The sequence below is a fragment of the Macrotis lagotis genome, chromosome 1 (genome assembly GCF_037893015.1).
Source record: "Macrotis lagotis isolate mMagLag1 chromosome 1, bilby.v1.9.chrom.fasta, whole genome shotgun sequence".
NCBI lineage: Eukaryota > Metazoa > Chordata > Mammalia > Peramelemorphia > Peramelidae > Macrotis > Macrotis lagotis.
In genome coordinates this window covers 683,916,851-683,937,377 of record NC_133658.1, presented here as the reverse complement: position 1 = coordinate 683,937,377, position 20,527 = coordinate 683,916,851, and the positions used below count along the sequence as shown (strand labels likewise).

Below are 20,527 nucleotides of genomic sequence, written 5' to 3'. Positions count from 1 at the left end.
GGAATCTGGGAAGCCAACTAGTTAAACTAAAAGAAGGAAAAAAAACACCCACATAACATACAGAGCAAGTGACCAGTCACTCAGTGACAGGAAAACAGGCATGTTGAATGGTTGGAGTTAGTCATCTGGTTAGGTCTGATGGCTCCAGAAACAGTAGACAGAGAGTGGATATAATTGAATCTTTAGTTTGAAGCTTAGTGTCAACCTGTCTACTTCACAAAATAAATTTTTTGGAGGTGTAGGGGGAATAGGAAAATGATTCATTAGATCTTGACTTCACCCAAAGTTGGTAATGTCTCTAAATGTGGTTACAATGCATTCTGCTACTCACCTGTATATTACATCACCTCGCTTAAGATTCATGCTACATATGCGGTTTTGGTGGGAATAGCTGAACCAGCAAGGAACTTTCCCCAGTCTTTCTTTTACCATGTGAAAATGAATAAGCCGACTGTGTCACTAACATATTCCAGGTCACACACACACAAAAACATTATTACACCTTGAAATTACTTTTAAATTACCTTCTTTAGGGTTTCAGTCATTTTCTTAGCTTTGCAGTTGAGCAAATCTTAACATGGAGCAAGGATGGCACCTAGTGGCCAAATAGTGGCATCTCACATTTATTTCTCACCTTTTCTGTAGCTCATCTCTAATTGCAGTGAGCTTCTTCCCTGCCGCCAAGCCCTGCCTCCACCAATGTAAAAGATTCAAAGATTCTTTAATATAAAAAATAAAGCATTTTAAGACTAAATAGTCCATTTGTTTGTAGGATTATTTCTCTTCCGCAGATCAATTCAGGAGGGAAAAATAACTTTTAAAAATGTCATTTAACAATTCTTATGAAAATCACAATATTTCAAAACCAAATAGTATTGGGTCATCTTACTGATCTAAGGTGTTACTATATGAAATATTAGACAAATATAAACCCACTCTCACATTTTTCATCTGGTATCTCTTCCAAAATGATGTCTAGTTCATAAGTCCTCATGACTTAAACATAAGACTTTATCAGTTGACAAGTGCTTTATCATTAAGCAGATATTCTTCGTGCCCACATATGTGTTATCTTATAAAGTAGAACTGTTCTCTTTCTTTTGAGTTTCCCAGATGACAAGAGATTTCTGTGCAGTTAGATAGCCAGTCAGACTTTGGGAAAGACAAGCTATAAGTCAGAATAACAGATCATACATTCCTCTTAGTGTGAATGATGCAATGCCTTCCCGGCCATTACTGTTTGCAATTTTCTCAGTTTCCTCAGTTTTCCTAAACCCTAGAGTGAGAATTTAATTGGACAGCATAACAACAGATACATGGAGGATTTTTTTTCAATAAAAACAGCATTATATATTCATTGCCCTAGAGTAACATGTGGATCCCCACCCTCTTTCTAAAGCATCAGTGTTAGATCCATTCACATACATTTCCTTTCATGCAATCAACAGCTGCCCCTGTGACTCAACCCAAGGTCAGTTAAAATATTATGAAGTTCCCCAAAACAATGATTAAGTTAAAAGAAAATGGTTAGAGTTAAAAATAAAACTTTCCTATTTCCTTTCAATCTCAGAATCATTGAAGAATTTTCCTGAAAATTAAAACCTTTTTTTTGCATTTAGTTGGGGAAAAGGGTTTCCTTCTACAAGAATATCCTATTCTAATCAAATCAAAGATTCAGTTCCTATTCCTATCCCTTGCTTTTTTTAAATGGGGGGGTAGGGAGAGATAGGATTAGAAAGAGAAATAAGACATATTGTACCCCCTTTCTTGCTAATGATAGTGAAAGAAAAATGGCCTAAACCTTTAACATGTAGTTCAGTCTCCAGTCTTAACTAACACGAGTTATTAATTATATGGATTTGCTTAGTTGAGTTGTCTTACCCTCCCAAATCTGAATCTTAATCTTGGTTAGGGGGCTTTTCTTTGAATATAACATTAAATGAGACAGATGTAATTATTCTGTCAAATACTCAGATTTACAAGGACCAGTTTAAACTAATTGTATCTAAAAAAACACAAAACCGCAAACAATTTTGGTATAATTTCTTAAAATGACTTGTGACTCTAATTTTATCTTCTGGGAAACAGTTAATATTTCATTAAATCATAGATTGTAAGCACTGAATGTATTTTTTATCCTTGAAGGGGGAGGAAAAGGAGAAGAAGAGATTGAGGATGAAAAGGAGGATGAGGAAGAGAACAAAGAGCAGGATGAGTAGGATAAGGAGAAGGACAATCAAGAAGACAAGAAAAGGGGGATAAGGAGAAAGAAGGAGGAAGATATCTGGATTTTTCAAACGTAACTGAAAGTAGCTTACCAGTGATAGTGAAATACCTAAGATCCAAAAGTGAATTTTTAAAAATCCCTCCATGGACAATAGTCACTCGAACCCAGTCAACAACATATTGATAAAGAAACAAAAAAACAGAGTTGAATTGAATATTCATCTATAAAAATGGAGAATTTTATTATGACAATCCAGTATCAAGTCAGTGTCACCAACAATTAAAGAAATGTATACTACTGTTCAATGTAAAAGCTATACAATCATCATGAGAACTCTAAAAATTTATCATTTTCCATAAAGATAACATGACATGGCCCAATGGTTAGAATGACATCAGAACCTTATTATCTTTCATGGACTCACCAAAAACAAATATTCATAAGACAAATGCAGACCCCAAAAACTCAACCAAGAAATGGGACTGGATTAGATCATTATGATAGACCCAACTGCTCCCCACAATCATCTGGATACAATATTAATTTATAAAAACTTATTAAAACAACCTAAATAGATGTCACTATACCAAGCTGTCATCATCTCCAAGCTATGCAAAATAAAAAGTTTTCAAAATATAGAGACCTAGCTATGGAGGTCAAAATCACGTGAGTATTTTATTCATTTACGTGAAATAGTTATTTTGTCTATCTGTGTCACTTAATCTATAATATTAAATATATAAGAATAATAGTAGAGGCAGCTAGGTGGTACAATGAAAAATGTATTAGGAGTCAGGAAGGCCCAAGCTCAGATCCTATCTCAAATACCTGTGTGACTCTGGGGAAAGTCACTTAAGCTCTCAACCTCAGTTTTCTCATCTGTAAAATGGAAATAATAATAGAACCTTCCTGGATTGTTATAAGGCTCAAATGAGATAATATAATTAAAGTATTGCAGATCTTAAATATACATACACACTAGTCACTTCTTCCAGGATGATTTCTATCTGAACACCATCTAAAAACACAAGAAGAATAGAATACAAGGAATCTTTCTAAAGTTTATATTCATATCTATTTTATAGATTTCCTCACCAGGAGCTCCCTATTCCAGCAAAATCATAAGTATGGACTACAACTGATAACAATAGCTGACCTTTATGTTGTGCTTTAAGGCTTGTAATATGTTTGCATACATCATCTAATTTGAACCTCAAATAAAACAGTCTTATAAAGAGGATTTTCTTCTCTCCATCTTACAGATGAATAAACTGAGGTTTAGGGACTTACAATGACTTGCCCAGGGTCATGTAACTCCTGAATGACAGAATTTGAAACCAGGTCAACTTGACTTCAATATAATACTCTTTCTCTCAGACCCCTAACATCAATTTTGCAGGTGGAGTTCACTGTATCAATAGGTATCTATTAGCACCACTGACTGTTAGGCTCACAAACCAGGAATAGAGGAGACTGACCTTCTCCATTTTCATGCATAGGCCATAGGTCCTAAATTTTATGAATTCTTTTACTTTCCAAAGGGCAGAAACATAATTTGACCTGGATCTTGAACACACTATTAAACTTAAATCTCACATCCTCCCATTATGAACAGCCCTGTCTAGAATAAACTAAGAAAGCTACTTTCCCAAATCTCGTAAACTGAGTTAATTTTGAATGCATCTGGTATATTATTTGTAGGGAATACTATGTATAGAAAAATCATTCATCCACCCCATGTAAAGAAGCCACTATTGTTTTGGGACAGAAAATCTAAAAGGAGCTTCCAAGGTTCTTGATGAACCTAATGCTATATTAAAAAAGGAACAGAATTTATTTTACTAATATATAAATTTATGGACTGGATATTAATATTTGAATGCTCAAAAGATAAAATGAGCAGTACAGTCCACAAATACCTCATGAGTTAGTGATATTTTATTATCAAGGCCATTATCATGCTATAAACTAGCTCATCTCTGATCAGAGCAGAAGTAACCTCATACAGTTCTCAATTGAAAGCAAGATGATAGAACATAATAATATAGTGTGAGGATGCCCTTCCAGTGATATAAACCTGTCAAATTGTCAGTACAAAGAAGTTTTAACTGTCTGCTCTGTCCACCACACAAAAAGCAAGAACGGGTATAAAATTACAGCTCCATATAATTGGGGTATTAAACATTTTCTTATATTATCACAGCTGGCACCTCCAGGTTATTAAATTCATTTAAATCAGTCTGCTTCAAATGAATCTAATTGCCAATATGGTTTTTCCAATATTATCTCTGTCAATATTGTGTAGAAGGGATATATATGGGTATTACACAAATTTCTTATAAATGTCTTTATTAGTTTGATTTAATGAAAGATCAGTGATTTTTCAGTGAGGGCAGCAGCTAATATTCCCTTTCTACTTTCCATTCTTGGGTTGGTCCTCCCTGATCCAAAGAAGAGTAAGCAAACAAGCTTATATGGGTATCATTATTCACCCTAGACTCTTTATAGATAATTCTCTACATGGGGTAGATGAATGATTTTTATTTATAGTATTCCCTACAAATAATGTACCAGATGCATTCAAAATTAACTCATTTTTATAACATTTGTGAATGTAGAATTTTGGATTAGCTTTCTTAGTTTATTCTAGAGAGGGCTGTTCATAGTGAAAGAATGTGAGACTTAAATCCATTAGTGGTTTCAAGATCCAGGTCAAATAATGATTCTGCTCTTTGGAAAGTAAAATAATTCATAAAATTTAGAACCTATGGACTATGCATGAAAATGGGGAAGGTCAGTCTTCCATTCCAAGTTTGTGAGTTAACACTTGGTAGCACCACCTCTCCTTTACCTTTAATAACCTTCTTAAGAGAAAAGCAGTCTGATGAACATATTCACAGGATCCTAGGTTTAAAGTTGGAAGCAAACAGAGAAGCCTAAAAATCATCTGACTCCAAAAATAGTACTCTTTCCCTTGTATCAAGCAGCCACTTAGATCTGGCACCTCCTGCGCCCACTCCCCAGTATGGTGCCCACAATTGCCCAGAGTCAACTTTGAATCTATTGATTCATATTATTAATATGAAATCATATTATTAATAGTTTTGTCTTTGAACCATATTGGCTTTTGTGTGAGTCCAAGCAAGTCACTTAACCTGCTAGTGCTCCAAACAACTAAGACTTTAATTTTCAGAGAAGGTACCAGAGTTTCCATATCAATAGGTTCAGTAAATATTTCTATTCCTTTTCTTATCCCTATCCCTATAAAGAGTAAGGTCAGACAGTATAGTACACATACAGAAGGGATGAACACAAGATGGAAAAAGGGACATACATTTTTAGACATGATTACTAGTGGATTAATATTGATTATTTTACAAATCCACCCATCCTGCCTCTTTTTGATTTGCATTTAGAGGAAGAAAGGAAGTTTAATGGAAACTTGAGTTAATAATAATGTAATGATAGTAATGATATTTTAAAGGGTCATTGTAATAATTTAAATTCACACAATTGAAGTTCAACTAGTAACATGAGAAGCAGAAATGTTTAGAATTGAAAGTATAGTTAGAATAGTGGTATGTATTAGAATTCATAGTTTCATATACAGTCCTTTCTTTGGCATATTTTGATTCAGGAATGGAGATTCTCTTTATGGTATTTAAATTAGTAATTAAAAAATCTAAGAATTCAGATGTTTTCTAAGACTTTAATTTGGTTAAACAGTTGCAGATCCTAATTGAAGAGGTTTATACCAAAAAGGTTCAGATTAAACCTTAAATATTAATTATAATAACTCATTTATATTTCATGTTTAGGTTTTCAAAGTACTGAAAATCATAACATCTCTAACTTCTGGTTTGCCCCATTTAATTCAAGTCTCAGTTAAAATCCCACCTTAGAATTGCTGGGATCCTTTCATGATCCCATTTAATTAGAGTGCCTTCCCTCTGTTTATCATCTCCAATTTATCCACTATATAGCTTATTTGTGAATGGCTGTTTACATGCAATCTCCTCCATTAGACTGTGAGCTCATTGAGACCAGGGACTGTCTTTTTCCTTCCTTTGTAACCCCAGTTCTTGGCGCAGAGCCTGAGGAGGAGCTTAATAAGCATTTTGTTGACTGACTGACAACTCTGTAGGTAATGCAAAAACTAATAATCCTGGATGAGAGTTCTCCCCCCCCCTTTACCTCCCCCCTGCCACTATGTAACAAGAAGAGAAGGGGACACTAGCATTTTTCTAGTCCAACTCAGAACCAGAAAACAATACCTGTTATGACATATTTGTTAGAAGATCTCCAATGAAGAAAAACATATTACTTCCTAAGGCACTCTATTGCACTTTGGGAGATCTCTAATTGTTAGGAAACTTTTCCTTATGTAATGTCTAATTTTCCTCTTTTGTAATTTCCACCTATTGCTCCTACTTCTGTATTCTAAGACCGAGAACAAATCTAATCCCTCTTCCAAAGAATAGCTTTTCCAATTGAATATAGCATTATGTCCTCCTAGTGTCTTCTTTTCTTCATTCTAAATATCTACAATTTTCAGCAGATTCCCATAAGGTAAAGTTAGCCCACCATCCTGGGGGTCCTCTATCTTCTTAATGTCCTCCTGAAAATCTGGTTCCTTAGAACCAGTGGAATATTACTAACTAATATTCAGGATGAATAGTTGTACATCTGAAATGGGCAAATAATACAAACCAGAACTAGATTGCTGATTGACTAGACTTAAGAAACAATTTTGTTGATTGACTAGACTTAAGAAACTGGTAGAGAAAAGTGTCAGTAATAGAAATTAAACTTCAAAGTATGTTGTATGTTCATTTCCGCTCCTTGGAGAGCCAATTCCCAAACTTATACCAGAACAACCTTGATTAGAACTGAACATACTTTTCCAGATGTCATCTGGAGCCAAATGTAAAGTTGTCATCTATTCATTCTTGGACACCCTGCTTCTCTTAATGTAGACCAAGATGACATTAACTTCTTTAGTTAATCCATCACCCTTCTGGCTCACACGGAGCTTTCATTCCACTAAAACTCCTAAGTCCTTTTCCTACAAATTGCTTTTTAACAATGCCTCCTCTATCTCCTACTCAGGAAGATTTTTTTAAACCCAAATTTGAAATTTTATGCTAAGTTGTACTAAATTTTACCTTATTAGGTTCATTCATGTTTTAGTCTGTCAAAATTGTTTTGAATCCCAGTTGTCTCCTAGCTTATTAATTCTCATTTATAGCTTTGATTCATCTGTAAGTTTGATAAGAATTCTATCTATGCCCTAATATAAGAAACTGATAAAAAAAATCAAATGACACAGGGCCAACAACAAATATGTGTGACCTAGCATGGTAGGTCTCATTCCATATTGGTATTGAGCCGTTAATACTACTCTTTAAGTCTAATTGCTTAACCAATTCTAGATTCCCTAGTTATACTCTCATCTATCAAACACATGACTTGTGATATCAAAGAAAGATCAAACACATGATTTGTGGACTATTACTTCTGAGTATCAGCCAAATCAGATTAAAATAAAATTAAGAAATATTTGACAAAATAAATGAAACTATAATAACATGTCACTTTCTAAGTCAAATGTGTCCCACAGGATCACATGTATAGGTTTGTGGCCCCTGTTTCTATTTGAGTTTAACACAAATGATCTAATATATTTCCCTCTAAGGATGGGCTGAGAATAGCAAATGTTTTGCTAAAATCTAGACAATGAATATTAATAGCATTTCTCTTACCTACCAGTTTAATAATCTTACCCAAAATAGACTAGAATAATATGTTTTAGATGAAGTCATACTATCTCTTTATGATCCTCATTTCATTTCATAGATCTCTCCAACAATCTATTCATCTAAAAGTCTTATTAAATGTCTACTATACACCAGACATTGTACAAGAGGCTAGAGGTACAAAGAAAAAAAACAAAAAACTTCTGACCTAAATTAAGAAACAAGTTCTCTAAGACAAAAATAACATGCATTGAGGTAAATGCCTATATAATACATGCAAAATAAATGCAAAATAATTTCAGGGGCACTTGCAGGTTGGGAAACTCTAAAGATCTTGCATAAGATGTGTCATTTCAATTGAGTTTTGAATGGAGCGAGATACTCTGAGCTAGGACTGAAGAGAGGCTACATTGCAGGTTCTGCAATAAGATTAAATGCAACTAGACTGAGAGTGGAATGCACAAGGGATGTATAGCACATAGGTCAGTTTGATTAGAAAACTAAGTGCATGAAGGAAAGTAATACTCTGAAAGCCTATAAAAGTAGTAGATTATAAAGGACTTTAAATGTCAAACATATAGGTTTGTATTTTTTGCAAAGTAAGGGGTTTTAAGTGACTAGCCTAAGGTCACTCAGCAAGGAAATTATTAAGTATCTGAGGCCAGATTTGATCTCAAGTCCTCCTGACTTCAGGGTCAGTGCCTTATCCACTGCACCTAGCTTCCCCCATAGGTTTGTATTTTATCTTAGGAACAATAGGAAGACTCCAGAGCTTTTTGAGCCAGGAAGTGATAAGACTAGACTTGTACTTTGGGAATGTAAATTTGTAGGAGCAGAACTGGAGTAGAGGTTTTAGAAAGGGAGACAGGAGACTAACAGTCCTCCAGGTGAGCAGTACTAATGGCCTGCATTAGATGGGGCTTAGGTCCAAATGGAAATAGGCAGACAGAGGTGAGGGGTGCTGTGGCAGCTCACGTAGCTCCTAGTGGATTGAGAGCTAGACCTGGAGTCAGGAAGATCTGAGTTCAAATATAATCTCAGTTACTTATTAGCTATGCCACCCTAGACAAGTGACTTAACTTTAGTTTGCATCAGTTTCCTCATCTATAAAGTGGGGATAATTTATTTAGCACCTACCTCCCATGGTTGTTGGGAAAATCAAATGAGATAATAATTGCAAAGTGCTTAGCACAGGGCCTGGCCCATAGTAAGCTCTATATAAATGTCATTATTATTATGCCATAAACCTAACTAGCTTTATGACCCTGGAGTCATCTAACTTCTCTCAGCCTCAGTTTCCTCATATGTAAAAACGGATGATACTAGCCAACCTCCCATGGTTGTAAGCGGAAAATGTGAGAATCCTAAATGGCTATATAAATGTTAGCTATTAGTATTATTTTTATTTATTGTGAAGGTAGAGTCAACAGGACTTTGCAACTGATTGAATTGGAACAGTGAGAGAAGAGTGGAATATAATTCTTATGTTATAAATACTTAAAATTGGAAGTATAAGGCTCACTCTTGACGGAAATGGGAAGTTCAAAAGAGTAGTGAGTTTAGATCTGTTTGGGACATTGGAACATCTGTAAATGCCTACAGAATATCAAATGAGAAAACTCCTCTGGAGAGGGAGAAAAGAAGAGAGGGAGTGAGGAAGAGGGAAGATGAAAGAGGAGAGAGTAGGGTTGACTATATAGATCTGGGAGCCAAATGCATAGAGAGGATAACTAAATCCATTGGAGCTGTTGAAATCACCCAAAGAGGGTATGAGAAGAGAGAAGGAGAGCTCCTAGGATAGCCTTAGGTGTAAAAAAAAACTACATTTAGGGAGCAAGAGATAGGTGATGATTGATCAAAGGAGAGACTTAGGGAATAGTTAATGAAAATGTCTTTAATAAGATAATCTAGAATTTTTACTAGGAATCAAAGTCAAGCTCACTGAAATATAGTTGACATATCCTATTACTATTCCTTCTTGAAAATTGGCATAATGTTTTCCCTTCTCTGTTCTTCCATGATCTACTGATGACAGCAGGTAAAAAATCTCATCCATCATTTCTTTCAGTACCTGAAAATATAATTCACTTGGGTTGGGCGACTTTAATTCATCAAAGACATCAATGTGCTTTCTTACTATCTATTTATCTTAGACACCAACTCCCTTTTTTGCCATTCTTTAAGTTCAAAGTTCATTTTCCTTGGCAGAGAAACAGAAGCAAAATAATAATTGTATGACTCTGTGTTCTCCCGTTGTCTGTTATCATTGCCTTCTTTACCCCCAAGCAGGGATCCCACTGTTTCTTTTTTTCTACTATAGCTAAGAAAATAAAAGATAGAGAGACCCTACTTTTTTGTTGTCAAAGCAAATCTTTCCATTTATATAAACTGGGCTCAAACTTGGAGGCAAGTCTTTCAAATTATTCTATTTTATTTATACCTCTGGCCAAGGTTTCCCTGAGAAGTTGAAAAATTGCCTTATTTCTAGGTTACTATAAAAAAAATTAAATAAACTGTGAAATGGGGGCTTTAGTTCCATGCAAAAAACAGACAAACTTAACTCAACAAGAAATGTAAAATACAATGGATTTACATTCAAGTCCATAAATTATCTAGGCAAGAAGTGTCAAACATTGGTAGATAGCAGAACTCCTAAGTATGAGAACAAGACTAAAAATACAATTGGAAAATATTCAACAAAATAAAAATACAATAGAATTTAGATAATGGTAATATGTGGTTTTCTAAATCAGTATGTGCCTCACAGGTATCCTTATGTATGGTTTAGTTGCCTTCAGTTTTCTATTTGTTTAACACCACTGATCTAGGCAACTCTCCTTCTCTTGGCTTGTCCTCTGGTAAGGAACTAATATCATAATGTAGTCATTCCTAACTTATTGAATTTCCCCAAAATTAAATTAAGCATTCAATCTATCTCAAGCTCAATATCTGGGAAAGTTTCTGGGGTGACAGTAAAGTCATGGAGTTTACCTCCCCAGGAGTCTGATGCAATCCCTGAAATGTATAATACTATTCTGAGATCAAAGACTCCCCCTGGGAGAAGGAAACACTTGGAATCACTAGAGTGTTAAGCCTTTTCCCAGGACCTTCACAGCCCATATAAACTCATCATGCAAATGAAGCAAAATCCAGATTTGCTCTGTCACATAATGATTCTGTCCCTGGGTGTTTCTTGACTTTAGATTCTACTTGGTCCAGGATTTCTTTTTAAATTGTTCAAGATATCCTACTCCAGGGACAGAAGTGGAGCAGGTGCTCCAGGTGCAGGAATTTTATCCTAAAAGCTCTTTTATCATTCTTCCCATTTGGCTACTGATACTTGATCTTACAATTCCCAGATTGGTCTAGAAAGTTCTTGCTGTTCCACCATTACCTCTCTTTTCTGTCTTTTTGGAGGCATTCAGGGGTAAGTGACTTACCAGGGTCACACAGTGAGTAAGTGTCAGCCTAAGTCCAGGTTGTGCCACCTAGCTGCCCCCTTTTTTCTGTCATTTCTAGAGTCTTATGGTTTACATACTTTTTCTGGAGCCACATATAATAATTTTCTGGAAAGACCACAGAATTGTCAAGGCTTCCCACCAAAGAATCAGAACCTGTTAGTGTCAGACTACCTTCTCTCTGGCTGTCTTAACTTTGATTATTCCTACATCTTTCAGGAAGTTTACCTATCTCCCCTCTTTTAAAGTTCAAGTCCAAAGGATGTTTTAAAGGTGTTCTTAAACGGCCCAAGACAAGTTTACATCTTATCAGTAAGAAATCATAAATGCCAGAAAACTACCTTCTGTGTTTTTAAACTTTTTAATGAAGAGTAAGCCTAAAGAATTCTACTTTATTAAAATGGGATTCAGGAAAGTGTTAAAAGGTTCCTCTTCATCACAGCTACACAAATATTATTATTCCTGTTTTAAGAATGAAGAAACAGGCTGAGAGGGTGAACTAACCTGCCCAAGATCACTATGCTATTAAGTATTTGAGCTGACATTTTGACCCAAGTCTACAGATGCTAATTCCAACACTCCATCTACTTTACTACACTGACTCTCATTATCATAAAACATTCTACATATTTTCTAGTTGGCAAAGAAACCAATGTGCATTAGTGTAGGCATAAATATTCTACAGAAAGTTGGTCAAATCAAAGCATTTATTTACTGTAATTCATTAACAATACTCTGGAACAACTCTTATGAATGACCAGGCAGAGAATGATGCTTTTGTTTCTCCCTGATCAATATTATTTTAAGGCCATATGTGTTTTGGTCTTATTGCTACAGTTATAACAGATAACTAACAATTATGAGGATATTTTGTTTACTTTATTGTTTGCATCAAGAAAAAGTTGTTAGATTATAATTATTCACCATAGATAAATTGAATTATTATGACGTATTAATTCTCTTATTTCAGAATGAAGCCTGGTATAAATTAGAAAAGTTAATCATCTTAACAATATTAAAAAGAAATAACCTCTTGCTTTAAAATTAAAATACCCCATATATTGGAGATAAAATCTAATAGTAGAAAAACCTGGCAAACTTACAATCAAGGAATATAAACCAAAGCATTAAAAACAATATTTTGCTGACAATTGTGGACTGTGACTGCCTCAATCTCCCAACAAATCCCATAAAATGTCCTTCATTAATCTTTACTATCTTCCTTCCATATGCTTTCTATTGTATTTATTTTTCTTTTTTTGAATGCAATTTTATTTTTCCAATTATATGCAAAGATAATTTTCAACATTCATCTTTTTATAAACTTTTGAGTTCCACATTTTTCCATCTTCTTTCCTTTCTTCCTCCTCCCCATGACAATGTGTAATCTGATATGCTTCTATTTATTATTATTAACAAAATCACACCTTATTTTTCTGGTGTCATGGCAGAGTGAGATAGTCAACCAAAGTGAATTTCCCAGGTAAAGGAATTTTTTTGCCTTGGAAAAGACCAAAACTTGCTTTTTACATTAACCATTTTGTATACAAATCTTTTAAAATATGTGGTATATAAAATACTCTTCATTAAATTAAAATAATATTCATTCCAAAAGAACACAGCTGACATTTTTTTAAGAAAAGACACAAATTGGGGAGGCTATGTAGCTAAGTGGATAGAGCACTGGCTCTGGAGTCAGGAGTACCTGAGTTCAAATCTGGCCTCAGACACTTAATAATTACCTAGCTGTTTGGCCTTGGGCAAGCCACTTAACCCCATTGCCTTGCAAAAACTAAAAGAAAAGATACAAATTGTGATTCACAGGTTACTGCAAAAGTTTACTGATTTCTACAAAAAAATCAGAGGTCAATTCACAGAGTTCTTTAACAAAGATAAAGAAAGTGAGTTTTTAAGAAAATAGAAAGTTTCAGCAACAAAGAAAAAGCCACAAGCTGGGCTGGTGAGAACATCAAAGAAAATTAAAAAATGGAAAAGGGAAGGGGAAAGGAAACAGCCACAAGACGAGTAGCTGGGCTAGGATCACATGGATCCAGTTGACATTTTCTTAAGTAATTAGTTGATTAGTTCTAAAAACATTTAAGCACCTATTATGTCTCAGGAATTATGCTAGACACAAACAAAAGTTAAACAATCCTGGCCCTCATGGAGCTTACATTCTGTTAAGAGATACAGCACTATACACAAAAGTCAATACAAAATATATTTGGAATAACCACAAAATAATTCAGGGGGTTTTAGCAATTTGGTGAGGGATTGAGAACCATTTGAAGGAAAACGGTGATTCTAAGACTTAGAGACATTATTGTGAACAACAATTCTATTGAACTACAATATAGGGGTGTCCTTAGGAGGTATTTTTTAAGGCATATGGGTAGCCAGGTTGTGCAATGAATAGAGTGCTAAACAGGGCTGAACAATGACTGAACAAAACCTAAGAATATGTTGGAATATTTATATCTAACTTATCAAACTTTCTGCACTCATATAAGTTTTCTGTCTTCATTCTTCTATTGCTCTCTTCTGCTTACTAGAAGTAATTGTTTGGGTGAGGATGGGAAAGTAGTTCCACCTCTCTTCTAACTAGAGGGTCAGAAGCTTAAGGACAATTATTTGTATCTCAGAGCTTTTAATTCTCCTACTTTTAGGACTCCAGGCATGTTTCAAATGGTATGATTATTAGAAGTATGACCTGTGTTTCATTCCACCAATTCCCACCTTTTTTTCTCTTCTTGCTAATCAAAAGAATATATTCACTGTTTTACCCTGATATAGTTCTTTCCAAGTTCTCATTTCCTCAGGCAGAAAAGTAAATGTGATTATAATAAACATTTTAAGCCTCTATTATAACACTATTTTTTATACAATAGAATTAGGTATGTGATACCTTGGATCATATGGATTTAATTCAATTTTGTAAGAATATGAGGTTTATATCTTCTTGCAGAATGGATCAATTAGAAACTTACTGCAAAGGCTCAGTGTAACACAAGTGACTCATATAATAAAAGTAGCAAGTTAATGTTAAAAATTCTATAAGAATGTGAGAACCAGAGTCATTTTCATAAACAAGCCATTTCTATAATTTATAGAATATTTTATTATTATTTTCATCATTAAAAATTAGGACTTGGGGGAAGGTATAGTCTGTTTTATATTTTTTCACTAGTGTGAAAAATATCTTTTCATCTCTGTCCTACCCAAATTGGATTGCTGTGGCAGTTCTCATGGTTTTTACAATCATGGAAAATCTCCTGCATAGGAAACACCTGACATTTGCCTAGGAGTTCCCCATACTTCTACAGGTACTTAGAAATAGAATCACAAAAATTCATTTGTCTTTAGCTTCTCTAAACCTCCAAATCACTACAGAAAACTCACATTTGGGGAGGAGAAAAGAAAGGAGAACTATAAGCCACTTTGGCACCACTGCCTTCCTGAGAATAATTTCAGTAGCAAAGGTATCCCCACAAAAATTAAATTTTGTCCTTCTCAAGAGCTCAATATGAAGTGCCTTCTGATCTTCACTCAGATGTTAGTGCTTCCCTATCTTCTAAAGTTCCTTTTTTTCCCCTTTTTTTCAGTTATGTTCAAGTCTGTGACCCTTTACACCATACTATCCATGGGGTTTTCTCAGCAAAGATACTGGAATGGTTTGCCATTTCCTTCTCCAATAGACTAAGGCCCAGGGTCATATAACTAGTAAATGTTTGGGATCAAATCTGAACTCAGATCTTCCCAGCTTCAGGCTCTCTTTTCATTGTGCCACCTAGTTGCCTCCTAAATTTGTTTAAATTACTTTCTATATACTTTGTTTCTAATTATGTGTATGTATATGCATTACACATATATGTAAACACATATGCATATAAATGCAAATACACTTGTCTATACATGTATGTGTGCATATAAACACACATGTGTGTCTACATATATAAATATATGTACATATATTATAGCTATATCTGTTTTATCAAAATTGTTTCTACCAGTCTCTATATTTGTTGTTGTTGCCCCAACATCTACCGCATAATTCCTAGCCCTTCAAAATCCTCATTAATTGATTCATTGAATAACTACATCCCCTTGCCAAGGGGAGGAAACTAGGGTAAATCACACAAAAAGTCTATTTGATGGCTATGGTATTTTATTCATACATTTCTTCCAACTACAGGTTTGCCCTTCTTCCCTCCTACAGAATCCCCTTCAACACAGAATATCTAAGGTTAATATCAGAGAGATGTATCACCACAAAGAAAGGGGTATGGGAGCAAGTGGGGAAGGGAGCACGAATGGGTAGGTGTGAGTTTAGGGTTTTATATTCCCTTAAATTTCTTACCTTAAATTTGTCAACTTCAGTTTTTGAACATGTTGCATGATAAGACAGCACCTAAGCCAAGAAAAAAAGAAAGACCCTTCATAACTAGAAATGTTGACATTTTAATAATTTTACCTGCTTAAAAAATGAAATGTTCATATTTATTACCTTAAAGTGACAGGGAATTACAACATCCCAAAATAAATTTCTGGTTGCCAATTATGCAAAGGATTACCATATGTACAATTTCAGTGGGGACTCTTTTCTAACACTGAAGAGGATTAGTATATATATATATATATATATATATATATACATATATATATGTACATATATATGTATGTATATACCTTAAAAGTTAAATGTGCTGTATCAAATTTTTTCTTTCCTGCATGCCATTTTTATATATGGCAGAAAGATAGAGAAAGAATATAAGACTTACTTATGGCAAATGTAAATCTGTCTACTAACCTGTATTCTTACATATTACAATTTGATAAGAGTATCATGCTATTATAAGGAACCAGGTAAATGATCTAAAAAGTCTTTTGTGAAGAAGTTTTATTTTATCTTAGAGACAACACTGCAATTTATTGAGTAGAGCAGTAACAAAACCTGATATTAACTTTAAGAAAACCTTTTTAGAAGATGCATGGTGAGGTATTAAAATGGGAAGAGAGGAGGTAGAGAGACCAATTAGAAGGCAACTGTGGGTAGTCTAGTGAGGAATCTATGTGGGAAGTGATGAAAAGAACATGATGGTGGTTGTTAATAGAGAGAAAAGGATGTATAGGAGAGGTGTTATAGGGATAAAATAGCAAGATTTGGCAACCAATTAGATCATAAGGGTGAGAACAAACAGGGATGTCCCTTGATGAAGATTTGCTAGCAGTCTGGCCTGGCATCTTGGTAAAGAGTGCACCACTTTTTGCTGTTGCCTCATAGCCAGACTCCTTAGGTGACTGGAGTGCTAGCATCTTGTGCCTTCAATTTCCTGCCAGGTGCAGCATGCCCTCTGAAAGAAAAACTGTCAGGGGCCAGACCAGGAGTTTCCTACTTTCCTCAAAGTAACCGCTTTCATCTATGTCAGCCCAAGGCAAGCTTCATCTTCTGCTACCAGTCCAAACTCCCAACTGAGATGAATCTCCCTTGCAAAGAAGGGTAATCCTCTTTCTGATTTCAATTCTTCTATATAATGATTCATCTATCCTTTGAGATTAAGGCATGGAACCTCCACTCAATATTCTTTTACCTGGTCTATATTTTACATTAACATCCAAGTGACTCTGAACTCCTGTAGATTGTCAGCTAAACTTTACTCCAATGCCCCCTAGCACTAAGTTCCTCATTTCCATCCCCCTCAGTCTTCCTACTCCAAAGTTTCAACTTAACTCCATTTACTCCTTCTACTCCAGAATGCCTGTTTCACAGGCAACAAACTTCCCTTCATCCTAGATCTTTTCTTCTTCCACTTCCATCTACTAGCTCTTGCTGAAATCTGACTTTCCCTTTATGACACAGGTTCCTTGGCCATGCTATCCAGTATTGGCTGCAACTTCTTGGTTCACTGGTTGTGTTGGAGAACAGAAATTCTCCTTTTTTCCCCATTGACACTTCCAGTTTCTTCCCCTTCTTCCATTCCTCAGTAACCTCCCTTCTTTTGAGGACCATGCCATTTATATCTAACTCTCCAATCACAATCTTGATAACTATTATCTGCAGAGGTCACTATTCTTCCTTCTTCAATTTGATACCTGGCTCACAATTTTTATTTCCTTCCCAACTTCTGCTCTCATACTGGAGGACTCTAATATACATATTTATTTTTCCTCAAATACTCTAACCATTCAATTTTTCAGTGTACTCAACTCTCTTAAGTTACTCCAAGGGGTGGCTAGGTGGTACAGTGGATAGAGCACCAGTCCTGGAGTCAGGCGGACCTGAGTTCAAATTTGGACTCAGACACTTAATAATACCTAGCTGTGTGACCCTGGGTAAGTCACTTAACCCCATTGCCTTGCAAAAAAAAAAAACTGAAAAAATTTTTAAAAAGTTACTCCTCTTCAGTCATACATAAAAATGGCCCATACTTTTTATCATGTCATTGTGTGTAAATGTATCACCTCCAAAGAATTCTGTCATGTCCTTGTTTGACCATAATCTGTTGACTTTACAATCTCCCTCTGCCTTCTTTTTTACAATACTCTGTTCTTCATCTGCACTCTGACCTCCAATCCTTTGACCCTTCAATTCTTTCCCAGGCCATCTTCCCTGCATTAGCTTATCTTTCCTCTTATCCCTATCTTGAACCCCTGGGTGAGTCAATTCAATTCTAAACTATCTTTTCAATCTCTAACCTTCTTATATCACCAATTAGGGTAGCTAAACGGTACAGTGGGTAGAAGTCAGATGAGAAATTTGTCTCATATTTTGCAGAAAATAACTAAGATAATTTACTGTGAACTTTTTTTTCTGCTCTTCCTTACCTCCTAATACTTGGGAGTCTGCCACTTTCTCCTCCTTTACCCCTGATTCACATGATCAAGTGGCTTTTCTCCTTACCAAGGCCAATCCTTCTTCTTGTCCAAGTGATCTCATTTCACCCCATATCCTCTAATAGATTGCTCCTTCTTTCACTTATTTTCAGTCTTTCCCTCTCTAATGACTCATTTCCTACTCCCTACAAACATGCCCATTTCTACCCCATACTGAAAAAAATCCTCACTTGATCCTTCCATCCCCTGTTGTACTAGATTTATTCTGGTTCTGATAACTAAACTCTCTAAAAGGCCACTTCCTTTCCTCTTAATCTCTTGTCAACCCCTTATAATTTAACTTCCAATCTTACTGCATCAAAATTTCTCTCTTCAAAGTTACTAATGATCTCTTAATTGCCAACTCCTTTCCAGTCTTCATTTTCCTTGACTTTTCTGTAGTCTTTCACATTTTTGACCTCTCTCCTTTTAGACACTCTACTTTCTCTAGGATTTTTGGAACATCACTATCATGGTTCTTTTCCTACCTATATAATGATTAATTTTTTATTGTTTTTAAAAGTAAATTTTATTAACATATTTTGTTTTTATATTGTCCAATTTTTCCCTTTATCCCCAATGCCCATCACTGCCAGACAATCATTTTTATGATTATTTTTGTTTCAAAATTTGAATTTTGAAATATTTTGAATATTTTGAATATTTTATTTTCCCAATTATTTGCAAAATATTTTAACACTTATTTTTTAAATTCTGAGTTCTAAATTCTCTCCTGTTCTGCTTCCTTCTCTGAAATGGTGAGCAATTTGATGTTATACAAGTAGTACAATAATACATAGCATATTTCCATATTAATCATGACATCAAAAAACCATCACAAAAATAAAGTGAAAAATAATAGATTTTGATTTATTTAGACTCCATTAGTTCTTTCTTTGGAGGTAGATAGCATTTTTCATCATGAGACCTGTGGAATTGTCTTGGATCATTGTATGTATTACTGAGGACACTAAGTCATTCATATTAGTTTGTCATAAAAATTACTATTACTGCATATAATGTTCTCCTGGTTCTGCTCATTTCACATAAGTCTTTCAAAATGTTTTCAAAAATTATCCTGCTCATTACTTCTTATAACACAATGGTATTCCACTACAATCATATATCACATCTTGTACAGCCATTCCCCAATTGATGGACAACCCCTCAGTTTCTAATTGTTTTTCTACCACAAAAAGAGTATCTATAAATATCAAGCCTTGATTATTGCAATAGGCAGCTTGTGGATCTGCCTATCTCCTGTCTCCCTCTACTCCATTCAATTGCCAAAATGCTTTCCCAAAGCACAGATATGATCATGTCACCTCCCTACTCAATAAACTCCTTCCAATTACCTTTATGATCAAATGCTTTGTTTAACATTAAAAGCTTTTCATAACTTAGCCCTCTCCTACCTTTCCAGTTTTTGTCACCTTTCTCTCATTCTTGTATTCTTAAATCTAGTGATACCGACCTCCTGATTGTCCTACAGACAAGATGTTCTATCTCTTGGCTCTGGGGATTTCCTCTAGTTGTTCTCCATTTCTAGAAAGAACTTTTTTTGCCTCTGTTCTCTACTTACTGAATTCTCCATCTTCCTTTATACACCAGGGAAAATCTCACCTTGTTTAGGAAACCTTCCCCAAACCCTCTTAATTTCATTGTCTTTCTTCTGTTAATTATCTCCTATTTATCTTTTAGATTGCAAGTTTTTTGGGAGGAGGCTGTCTTTTGTCTCTTTTTTTGTATTCCCAGTGGTTAGTGGTAAACATTAATAAATGTTGATTAAATGATAATGCTATAAAACTGGGAGACTAGAAGAATGGTGGTATTCTCAACAGAAATGGAAAATCTTGGTAGAAGGATTGGTTAAAAGCAAAATATAATAAAGTTTTTTTGGGAAATCTTGAGTTTTAGATACAATATGGACAAGTCAATTTGAAATGTCCAATAGAAAGTTGGTGACCTGAGACTACAGATATATAAATCTAGAAGTAATCATCATAAAGATGATGATTAAACTTAACAGAGTGAATGAGTTTACCAAGAATAAGAGGATAAATAAAGAAGAGAAGAAGGCTCAGGACACAGAGCCTTGGGGATTCAGCATCAGTTAGGTGGAATGATACTGATGATGATAATTGTACTTCATTCTCAAAGAAGATCGGGGGGGTGGGGCAGCTAGATGGCATAGTGGATAGAGCACCACCGGCCCT

The 20,527-nt window shown here is 35.0% G+C and overlaps 1 protein-coding gene and 1 long non-coding RNA gene across 4 annotated transcripts in view; one reads left to right on the top strand and one right to left on the bottom strand.

Annotated features, from left to right (window-relative positions):
* Positions 1–20,527, bottom strand: part of PDE11A (phosphodiesterase 11A) — a 468,580-nt gene that overhangs the window by 173,068 nt on the left and 274,985 nt on the right. For both annotated transcript variants that reach the window (XR_012474244.1, XM_074215628.1), the window contains exon 10: positions 15,799–15,849. Coding sequence is in view for 1 of the 2 variants with exons in the window: in XM_074215628.1 (XP_074071729.1) it covers positions 15,799–15,849 (51 nt within the window). In the remaining variant the exon portion in view is untranslated. The remainder of the gene's footprint in view (positions 1–15,798; positions 15,850–20,527) is intronic.
* The window catches only part of LOC141507707 (uncharacterized), a 145,465-nt gene that overhangs the window by 53,098 nt on the left and 71,840 nt on the right, over positions 1–20,527 (top strand). The window contains exon 3 of one of the 2 annotated variants that reach the window (XR_012474245.1): positions 2,146–2,873. The exons of the other annotated variant lie outside the window; for it this stretch is intronic. This is a non-coding gene — a long non-coding RNA (uncharacterized LOC141507707). Of the gene's footprint in view, positions 1–2,145; positions 2,874–20,527 lie in introns of those variants that run through there. 2 annotated transcript variants of the gene reach the window in all.